The 10,947-nt window shown below is 45.9% G+C and overlaps 1 protein-coding gene across 2 annotated transcripts in view; it reads right to left on the bottom strand.

Annotated features, from left to right (window-relative positions):
• Positions 1–503: 503 nt before the first annotated feature.
• Positions 504–10,947, bottom strand: part of PANK4 (pantothenate kinase 4 (inactive)) — a 28,548-nt gene continuing 18,104 nt past the window's right edge. For both annotated transcript variants that reach the window (XM_079986907.1, XM_079986906.1), the window contains exons 13-19: positions 10,318–10,469; positions 7,891–7,946; positions 6,610–6,659; positions 4,636–4,740; positions 4,185–4,285; positions 3,603–3,671; positions 504–1,221 (exon numbers count right to left, since the gene is read on the bottom strand). In XM_079986907.1, the coding sequence (XP_079843033.1) occupies positions 1,008–1,221; positions 3,603–3,671; positions 4,185–4,285; positions 4,636–4,740; positions 6,610–6,659; positions 7,891–7,946; positions 10,318–10,469 (747 nt within the window). In that variant the 3' untranslated portion in view covers positions 504–1,007. The remainder of the gene's footprint in view (positions 1,222–3,602; positions 3,672–4,184; positions 4,286–4,635; positions 4,741–6,609; positions 6,660–7,890; positions 7,947–10,317; positions 10,470–10,947) is intronic.

Here is a 10,947-nt window from a genome sequence, read left to right as displayed (position 1 = left end):
AGTTTGCCAAGTGTGAGAGAGTGCCAATGTCCGGCAGTGGTTAAGTGTGTTTGACTAGGACCTGGGAGACCAAATTCAAATCTGGGAGCTGCTAGGAGAAAAAAGTGGGATATAAATGCATTAAACGAGAAAGCAAATTGATTTTTTGGGGAACAGGGAAAAGGGACAAGATACTTTCAACTCAAGTCAGCTTCCTTAGAAGCTTTCAAAGTTTCATTTTTAGTTGTGATACGCAATCGGTTCACGAGCAGCTGCCAATTTTGTCTGCCGGTTCAGGCTGGCTTTGCAGACCTTGTGGATTATTTTAACCTGTGGGGCTTCAGATTTAAAGAGTGAGGTAGCGGTAGGGGAAGCTTGAGAGCCACAGTCCCTTGGAGCTAGTCTTCCTGCTTCACATTTCTAAAGCAACTCTTCCAGGCCTGCAGCCTCTGAGAAAATACTACTGAGTGAGGGTGGGGAATGGGAGCAAAGGATTTGGATCAAAAGCAAAAACAGACTTCTCCTCCAGCTCTTTAAAAACTCTATTTGGTATCTGCCAAGTAAATGGCTGGTGTATATTTAGGCCAAAATATAAAAAGAGATTCTTCACTGGCATTTAAATATTTCAATATGAATGTCTCACAGAAGAAAAAAATCAAGTCTTTTCCCATCGCAAACACCACAGCATTAAGATAAGCACTTACAAAAAAAAAAAAAAGAAGAGAAAACCCAGAACAATATGAGTGAGATACATAATCCATTACACACACAAACACATATATATCTATATAAAGATATATATATATATATGAACAATTGTGTGTGTTTGTGTGTTTATATATATATATATATAAATAATGAATCATATTGTCGCTTTCCTTAAATCATAAAAGCACAATATAAATACGGAATTGTGTGAACTCATTTTCCCTGTGGTAATAAAAATACATTCTTTACAATTAAAGTAAAACTAGTGCAAGTCCTGTTTCCAGCCGTCGCTCACCCCCTGGAGTCTCTCCTCGCCCGGATCATTTGAGGGGCACCTCATACTTGAAAATGACGCTGAAGATCTTCCCGCCGAGGCGATCGGCCAGCCAAGAGTTCTTGATGACGGCAAGCTTGAGGCTCTCGCATTTGAGGGCTGCATAGTAGTTGGTGTGGATGGCGCGGCCCATTCCTTCGATGATGACCAGGTCGGTCTTCCGCTCCCGGACCAGGTTGGCCAAACCTTTGTCTAGACGGCTGAAATAAGATGGAGAGAGCTTGGTGAGTGGGGGACGGGAAAGCACTGAATTCCACAAAACCTGGGTAGGCCTTCTCACACCTAACTGGGTTTCTGGGGTTTTACCTGTTGTTATTCTGTCTCTCACAGCTACAATAAGGTAAAGGTAAGGGGACCCCTGACCATTAGGTTCAGTCATGGCCGACTCTGGGGTTGCAGCGCTCATCTCGCTCTATAGGCTGAGGGAGCTGGCGTTTGTCCGCAGACAGCTTCCGGATCATGTGGCCAGCATGACTAAGCCGCTTCTGGTGAACCAGAGCAGCGCACGGAAACGCCGTTTACCTTCCTGCCAGAGCGGTACCTATTTATCTACTTGCACTTTGACGGGCTTTCAAACTGCTAGGTTGGCAGGAGCAGGGACCGAGTAACATGAGCTCACCCCATCACAGGGATTTGAACCGCCGACCTTCTGATCAGCAAGTCCTAAGCTCTGTGGTTTAACCCACAGCGCCACCCGTGTCCCACAGCTAGAATAAACCTACCATTAAAATTATGAACTGGTCATTTCTTTGTCAGAGGGCAAACGGGCAAATTTATCAGGGGGATCAAATACTTTCCCCCACTCACTGTATCACATGACTCCCAAGACAGGTTGAGGGGGAGACAGGTGCTGTACACCACGGTGAACAGCTAATACCGGATTATATACCAGGGATGGGGAACCTTATTTCCCCATTCCCATCTGGTGTCAGCAGCGAGCCAGCAGTAAATCACACTGTGCCAGTTGGAGCTAATAGTTGTTAGCAAAAAAACCCCCACCACAATCTGCATAGGAGTGCCAGGCCAAATGGGCACAGCAGCTCATCCCCATTAAGTACAGTGGTACCTCGCAAGACGAATGCCTCGTAAGACGAAAAACTCGCAAAACGAAAGAGTTTTTTGTTTTTTTGAGTTGAGTTCCCTATGGGCTTGCTTCGCAAGACGAAACCGTCTTGCAAGTTTGTTTCCTTTGTCTTGCAAGTTTGTTTCCTTTTTCTTAAAACCGTGCATTCACTTCGAGGAGCAACTCATAGCACGGGTGTGGTAGCCTTTTTTGAGGTTTTTGAAGACTTTGGTGATTTTTGAAGCTTTTCCAAAGTCCGTGCTTCGCAAGACGAAAAAATCGCAAGACGAAAAAACTCACGGAACGAATTAATTTCGTCTTGCGAGGAACCACTGTATTGCTCCCATGAAGAAGTTGCCGAGACTGAAGGTCCCCACAGCTGCCCAAGTCTCCTCTGCTCAAGGGCTTTTTCCAAGCAATAGGAGACTGTGCACCAACCCGACTCATTTGCGCCTCTCGCTTCCCATTTGCCTGCTTCAGCTTCTGCCTCTAATTCTGGACTGCTCTATACCACGCAGTGGCGTAGCGTGGGGGGTGCAGGGGGGGCCAGCCGCACCGGGCGCAACATCTGGGGGTTAGGGTTACGGGGCGCAAATCCACGGGTTAGGGGGCGCAAATTACTTGCCTTGCCCCGGGTGCTGACAACCCACGCTACGCCACTGATACCATGGACTCTCCCAGCTCACTAAGCCCTGTTGCCTCTTCAGCTTCCAACACCTCCTCCTCCTCCCAGTCTTCTCCCTCTGGCTACTCATCATTATCCAATCCCCACCAATCCCTGGGCTCTGAGCCTTTTTCCCTTGGGGGTTCCCCAGCTGGTGCCTCCCGACACCCTCTATCCATCTAGTCCATGGTGCCTGGCAACCTTCCGAGGGGCCGCAGGTCAGTGGTGGGTGGAGCCAGAGGCAAAACTGGGCGGAGCAATAAATGCAAATGTCACCCTTTCTACTGTCGGTTAGTTCATCAGCATCATCAGAATTCAAGGGCCTATTCCAGCCAGGCAAAAACAAGCAAGGAGGCTACGAAGCAGGGAGTTTTTGCAGGAGGCAGTGGAAGACAGGAGTGCCTGGTGTCCATGGGGTCACAAAGAGCCAGACACGACTAAACAACAACACAAAGGAAGGCCGGTGAAGTTTGTGGCCCTGCCCCTGTCCTAGACAACAGCACTTTATACAGGCCGCCCACAGTTTGCCTAGGTTAAGGGGCATGCCCAGCATTATGGTCCCATTCACACAGCTCTTATGTCAGTGACACTTCAGATTGGGGCAATGCATGTCAGTTTCACGGCTGCCCCATTCTGCTTCAGGGTTTCTTTGCAAGCGGCAGGAAACTGACACGCATCACCTAAAGGCTTTGCTTTTGATGTGCTTCTGGAAACTGAGAACAACAATGCTCTACAGACCCTAAAAAGCAAACACTTGCTGCCCCCTTGTGGTGAGGAGGAGGACTCCGCCCCCCAGACTGTTAACACCATCTGAACTTTCTGTGCTCGCAATATACAGGAGGGAGACCTCTTACCTGAGGTCCAAGCAGGGTGAACTTGAGCCTGTCTGTACCAAGAGCAATTTCTCTTCCTTCAAGGCATCTCTAAAAGGAGGCAGATGCATAATTTTAAGATCAGCTTCAATGTTCATGTGCTACAAATATGCCAGGTCTTGGGCTTATATTATGCAAAATTATGGGTTGTACTCAACGAAGCCCTACATAGAGCAGACCCGATGAAATTATGAACCTAAGTTAGTCACTTTCATCCATTTCAATGGGTCTACTCTGAACAAAACCAGGATTTGGAGCAACCCTTGATCTTAACCAGGTGTGGAGAACCTTTGGCCCAGCAAGATGTTGCTGAACTACAACTCCCATCAGTCCCAGGAAGCATAGCTGGGGATGATAGGAACTGAAGTTCAGCAACATCTGGAGGGCCCCTGGTCTCAAATATCACAGCACAAAACCTTAAGCTTTTATTTAGCAGAGTATCGTTAAACTCTTTGCTTCTGATCACTCAACAAACCACCAGCAATCCAAACTTAGCACAGTCTCAAACCTTCGCTTTTAAGAGTGTGCTGGCCCAAAGAGAAGCAGCAGCATACTGGTCCTCACCGTATGACAGGATCTGTAGCTGCTATCCTCTCTGTAACAAGCAGAGACTCACTGTAAGTGACATCATTTAGCGCAGGCCCAGAATTGCAAGCCAATATAACCTGTGAACACACACAGAGAGGAAAGGCAAGTGTCACATTGGCCAAGTGTGAAAAGTTCAATGTACACGTCTGTATGTGAGTTGAAGTGAAGAAATAAACAGTAGGAGAGCACCAGGAGGTGGGATTAACCTCCTAGCCCAATAATATATCCTCCACTAGAGCTTTCCAGTCACAAAGTGGTTCAGTATAGGATAGTTTCTTCTATCCGATCCATGAGGAGCTAAGACAAGTTCGCTGAAATAATCTTTCCCCCCAGTTACTTATCCCATTATCTTCTCAAATAAGAACACCAACAGTGATGAGCTAGCTTGAGGCAGTTTACCTTAGGCTGTCACCGTAATTCAACTGACCTCTGTGCCCCTAGAGAGCAGCTCCCTGACAAAGGGGAAGACGCCTAATATGATGTCTATTCCACTGTTATCTGCAAAAATTAAGGCACATTTATGAGGGGAGGCCTGTAAAAGAAAAAGAAAAGTATCATTCAGAGAAGCACAGACAAGCTGCAGGTTAAAATATGTACATGGAGTTAACAGTGTGACCCAAACCATGTCTATTCAGAAGTGAGTTCCTTTGAATTCAATGGATCTTACTCTCAGGTAAGTGGAGTTAGGACTGTAAGCAAAAACAAACAAACACTTTTGCTGGAAAGTCTATAGGCTACTCTTTAGCTCAACAGATTCTGCCTGAGAAAATGACCTCTGTAGGAAGATGCGGTATGTCTGCCCTAGAGCAGAAGAGGTCCCTGGGCTGCTCTGAGTTTGCCTGTTCCTCAAATTCGCAAGACATAACCGGCTGTACTTTTGAATAAATAAGGTATACTATTCATTGTATCAAACTGTAGATTTCAACAAAAGTCTCATAAAGTTCAATGAAAAAAGAAGAAGACCCAGTGGATCAGTTCATTCTCTAGTCAGTTCATGCATAAGGTCCATACATGTAAAAGTATCTATTCCACCTGTCTGTTCAAAGAGTCGATTAATACACATGAAGGGTTGTTACAGTTCCACAGAATCCTTTCACAGAGTCTAAGACAAGGATTTCCAGAATATTAGCCTTGTTTCACCATCCTAGGCTTCATCAGTAGAACAGGCTCATATGTAATATTACAGGATAGTGGATCTTATAGCATGGTAGTGGTTGCAGTCCGTTGAAATCTACAATTGGGTACAATGAATAGTATACCTTATTTATTCAAAAGTACAGCCGGTTACGTCTTGCGTGTTTATTGAGTATGTTTCATGTAACCATAGGTTTGTTGTTGTGGTGTTGTTCCTCGAATTCAACAAGCTCAAAGATATGGCACAGTCTGAAAGGCAGTTGGCACCCACATCACATTCCTTTCGGCTCTATATGGAAGGATCTCCAGTCCAAATCTGTGGGGGTGGGGCAGAGGTCACAATAATTAGGTTTTTTTTGGGGGGGGGTTAAGGGTGTAGGCCACTTTTCCCTCAAGCTACTTGGGCCAGAGCCCCCTTGGACACCAGCACATTGCAAAATCCAGAGTTCTTTCTGTGGAGTCACATTTCAAAACAGTGTTTTGATAGTCTTTGTAATGGTCTGGGCCAAGTCCTGTCTCCATTGGGCTTTTCTAAATAGGCTATTTTATGGGATTCCGTAGTTCTGTGGCTGGTGGCCAAGTGGCTGAAATGTCAACACAGGAATCTCACAAAAAGCGGATGCTAAGAAGGGACAATGACTGAGAAGATTTTGGATTTTGTTAATGTAGAGCAAAACCCAGAGATTCTGCCATAGGTAAAGTACAAATGGCTTTTTAAAAAAAGTGGCTTCCTTTCTTGTACAAAGCAGCTGTTCCAGAGAGGAAATCAGAAATCTAGGGAGAATCTTGTCTATCGTCCTCTTCTCATATCACATTGTTTGGGTTTACACTTGGTCTTACTTCATAAAATGCATGTTCAAAACCATTTTGCTTCTATATTTAGAGGTAATCACGCATCAAAGTATTATCATCCAAACCCCTTTTGCTCCATTTTGTTTCACTTTAGTACTTGAGTTACTGATTGCATGCAAAACAGCCTTCTTGTTTATTGCGGAATGCTGTATTCTTCTGCATCCTTCTTTTATGAAATTAACTTGTCTTAAAATAAGGAATATTAAAAGGGAGAGAGAGTCTATCAGTTTCAATGATCGGCAGCTGAAAAGGGGACACCCCCCTTTCTTTTGTCCAGCTGCATTATATTTAGTAGTTAAGAGTGACTGCTTGTAGCTTGTTGTAACCTGCCTTGGCACCTTGGTAGGTAGCAGCAGTAATAATAATAATAATAATAATAATAATAATAATAATAATAATAATAATAATAATATACCTTGAGTCGTGCCAGCCATTCATTGTAGGAATCTTCGAGCCAGGGGCGTTCTGTACAATGGCACAAAAACCAACACGTTATCAAAATGTTATGGACAGGTCAATCGCTCAAGAAAATCTGAAGGGAAGCATTCTGGGCTCCTCTATTGGACAGAGGTCTAAGGAGCACTGGAGGCTACAACCCCTGTCCTTGAGGAACAAAGGAAGCAGCCCAAAACTATGTTGCTCCATCTAGCTCAATGCTGTCTACTACAGCAACTGGCAGCAGCTCTCTAGGATTACGGACAGGTGACATCTCCAGTCACACCTGGAGATGCTGGGGACTGAAACTGGGAACTTTTGAATGCAAAGCAGGTGCTCGGCACTTGCCAGGGCAAGAGGGAGACCAACCTGTCCTTATCTTTTAACCAGAGGAGCAGCTAAAAGGATGTATGTACAAGGGTTTAAGAGCAGCAGCTGTTAACAGCACAGAGATTGCTCATCTGAAGGGCTGCTGGTGTGTACAACATATTTTGATTGGCCTGGGGTGGAGGGTGGGGAATTTAGCCTGTTGCAAGTCACCTTGAGAAGCAATCAGTCCAAAGACAGGGGTATTAATATTCATAGAAAATAAAATAATAGTGTATGCTTCAGGCCCACACCTGCACATTCAGAGAATGCTGAAGCTCCTGCAAGCTGGGAAAAGGCCACTTGCTCAAAACAACACTTCTGATGGCAGAACTATGATTGGAAAAAGCTTCCTTGGGTGTGCAGTTTAACCTTTCCCAAGACGAGCCTGATTTCATTGGCTCAGGCAAACTCCGGACGATGGTTTGTTGTTCAATAAGGTTCTACTCTAATCCGAGTGAGTTATATCCATTCATTTCAATGGGTTCCTCTTTACCCAGGCTTTCGGCCATTAAACAATCTGTGGCCTGTTTTTTTTAAAAAAGGGAGGGGCTGTTATGATTTTTTTAGTGGTTGTTTTATTGATATTTTATTACACTATGTAAATTTTAATGTACACTGCCCTGGGATCTTTGGATAAAGGGTAGTATATAAATTGAAATAATAATAATAATGTCCCAACACTGTCTGGCAGTAGTACTTCTTGGTTTCATAGGGTTCCGCAGCATCCCCATCTCTAGCCTAGAGGCTTTTACACAGCTATCTGCTCTTAAGGATGCTCCGAATTTGCAACTAGCCGTAGAGCCCTCCCCCTGCCCAATGACAGGGATGTCCCCTACCTGATACATGCAGGTATCACAGAAAGATACCAAAAGGGAGAGTTCCTGCCCAATACCTTGCAGTTTTTCCTTGGCTTCCTCGAATCCAAACTGCGGCTCCGTTTCAAGAACGCTGGGTATCAGGGAAGAGAAAGAGAAGGAAGAATGTGAACATTGGGGGTGGTGAGATTCTGCAGAGATGCTTGGTCCAAACAGTTCTGCAGCTGAACAAGGCATGTGCTACCCCTCCAGGATTTACTTATTAAGAAATAAACATCTCTCAGTAGTGAGCCTGGAGGACAGCAGATGCACTGTGTCCAAATTAAAAAAAAAAAAAAAGTGTAGAGAGACAATGAACAATAGGTCACATTTCGAGAAGGAAGAAGAGAGCCCCACTGCAAGAAGACTGGCAGGGAGGCACATGAAAGAGTCGCCTGCAGCAGCAGCAGCAGACCATCAGACCACCTAGCCCAGTTTGGCCTAAATCTCAACTGGCAGCAGCTTTCCACAGTTTCGGGCTCTTTCCCATGACTTGCTCTTTGTAGTTGATGGGAATTGAAACTGCATGCAGAGGATTATTTCCTCTGCCACTGGACCACACAACAGACACAAAACAGGAACACAGGAGGCTCCCTTATACCAAGTCAGAGCATTGGGTCCACCTGGCTCAGTAATGTCTACACTGAGTGACAGTGGCTCTCCAGGGTTACAGTCAAGAGTCCCTCCCAGCCCTACCTGCAGATGCCAGGGAGTGAACCTGGGACCTTCTGCATATGAAGCAGGGGCTCCAGCCACTGAGATACACTCCATTCCTAAATGTGGGTAATAGCACAGGTGGTGTTGTGGGTTAAACCACAGAGCCTAGGGCTTGCCGATTAGAAGGTCAGTGGTTTGAATCCCTGCAACACGGTGAGCTCCCGTTGCTCGGTCCCTGCTCCTGCCAACCTAGCAGTTCGAAAGCAAGTCAAAGTGCAAGTAGATAAATAGGTACCGCTCCGGCGAGAAGGTAAACAGTGTTTCCGTGTGCTGCTCTGGTTCGCCAGAAGCGGCTTAGTCATGCTGGCCACATGACCCGGAAGCTGTACGCTGGCTCCCTCGGCCAACAAAGTGAGATAAGCGCCACAACCCCAGAGTCGGTCACGACTGGACCTAATGGTCAGGGGTCCCTTTACCTTTAGGTCCCTTCCAGCTTGTGAAAAGGGCTGTGCCCTGCCAACCTCTGCCTGCCCTTCACCAGCATGCCTTCTTGCTTACATCCAGTTCAGATGGCAGCACTGGCTCCACTTCCTGTTTGGGCTTCCTGCTTCCCGCCCTACCAGAGTTATTTCCACTAATATATAATCCATCCAGCCCTATTTATAGTTACCAGTTTGAGAGGAAGTAGGGCTGGACTGCAATTCTTAATTTCATCAAGTATCAGTGTATGTGCACACACACATTTCAAAAATCGGAGAGGAAGTCCACCTCTAAGAGGAGGAAACTCCCCACTTCAGAAATATGCCTTCAGTTCATCAAGGACTTTAGAAAACAGGGACTCATATGTGTTGGAGCGGGTGAGGCTTCCTAGCATGCCCCTATCATCATCATCACGCTAGGGAAACAAATGCTTGATTAGTCTTACAGCTACACCAGGGTTGCCATATTGCCATATTTCAACAAGTAAAAACCAGGACACCCCAAAAGTTCTTGAGTTTTTTGTTTTTGTTTTGGAAAGCCCAAAGTTGTTGAGCCAAAAATTTTTCTGACTGACTCGCCTAAGATCCAGCACAAAGCGCCACCTTTTGGAAACCCCCCTCCCCAGTGAAATCCCAGTATGACAGCCCTAAGCTAGGTTCTGTATTTATCATGTCAGCAAGTTACCAACCAGGTTAAGTGCTAATGAAGTGATCTCTCATGCAATGAGGTGTGTTGTTGTTTTTTTAAGGGAATTAATCTACCCACTTCAGTCACATGGGGAGAATTAAAAGGTAAAGGTAAAGGTACCCCTGCCCGTACGGGCCAGTCTTGACAGACTCTGGGGTTGTGCGCCCATCTCACTTAAGAGGCCAGGGGCCAGCGCTGTCTGGAGACACTTCCGGGTCACGTGGCCAGCGTGACAAAGCTGCATCTGGCGAGCCAGAGCCGCACACGGAAACGCCGTTTACCTTCCCGCTGGTAAGCGGTCCCTATTTATCTACTTGCACCCGGAGGTGCTTTCGAACTGCTAGGTTGGCAGGCGCTGGGACCGAGCAGCGGGAGCGCACCCCGCCGCAGGGATTTGAACCGCCGACCTTTCAATCGGCAAGTCCTAGGCGCTGAGGCTTTAACCCACAGCGCCACCTGCGTCCCTATGGGGAGAATTAGCCACACCCAAATACCATTAATGGAACGTAAAACGATTTGCAGATGGCAAAGTAGAAATCATTAGCGCACTTGCTGGAAAAAGAAGAAATAAAATACAAGGGGCATTCAAAATCCGGGGGGGGGGGAATGCAGAGCTGTACAAAGACGGTTAGAACACCTACTCTGAGACTGCTTTTGCTCCCCAGTCAAAGACATTCCCCGCAAGAAGTCCTTTCACCAGAGCGAACTGCCGCTCCTCCCAGCCTAGTGAATCCAAAGAGTCGATAACGCTCTGGTAACACTTTAGTGCGATGCCGTTTTCTTTCTGTTTTACCTGCAAGAAAGTAAGGCACAAGGCGATATGTACAAGGAGGAAGGATAAGGCTCAATTCCTTTAGCAGAGCCTTATCCCTCCCTCCCTCCCTCCACCCCAAGTTCTCTGCTTTGTAGCCTCTAATGGGATCGTTGAATAACCACAGCTGACAAGAGCATATAAAAAGAGCCATTTCTCACAGAAATTGATAAAAATGCTCAGAAGTGGATGTTTCTAGAACCCAGCAGTAACTTCTTCGTTACAAAGCAGCAATGTGAGTTTGGTGCTGGGAAAAACAATAAGTTTGACAGAACTCAGAGACGGGATCTTTTTGGTGTTGGCTCCCTAATTATAGAAATCATGAAAAGCATTATACCTGGGCCCCTGCTGTACAGGCTTTCAAATGGAAATGCTTTTTTTTTTGGACTGACTGTTTTTTGGAGGGTTGCCTATTTTGTCTGGTTTTTTTTTTAAAAAAAATGTTATTTACAAAAACAGG

The sequence above is a fragment of the Podarcis cretensis genome, assembly GCF_951804945.1.
Source record: "Podarcis cretensis genome assembly, chromosome: 8".
Classification (NCBI taxonomy): domain Eukaryota; kingdom Metazoa; phylum Chordata; class Lepidosauria; order Squamata; family Lacertidae; genus Podarcis; species Podarcis cretensis.
Note: the sequence above shows the minus strand (reverse complement) of the source record. Positions and strands in the feature narration are given on the sequence as shown.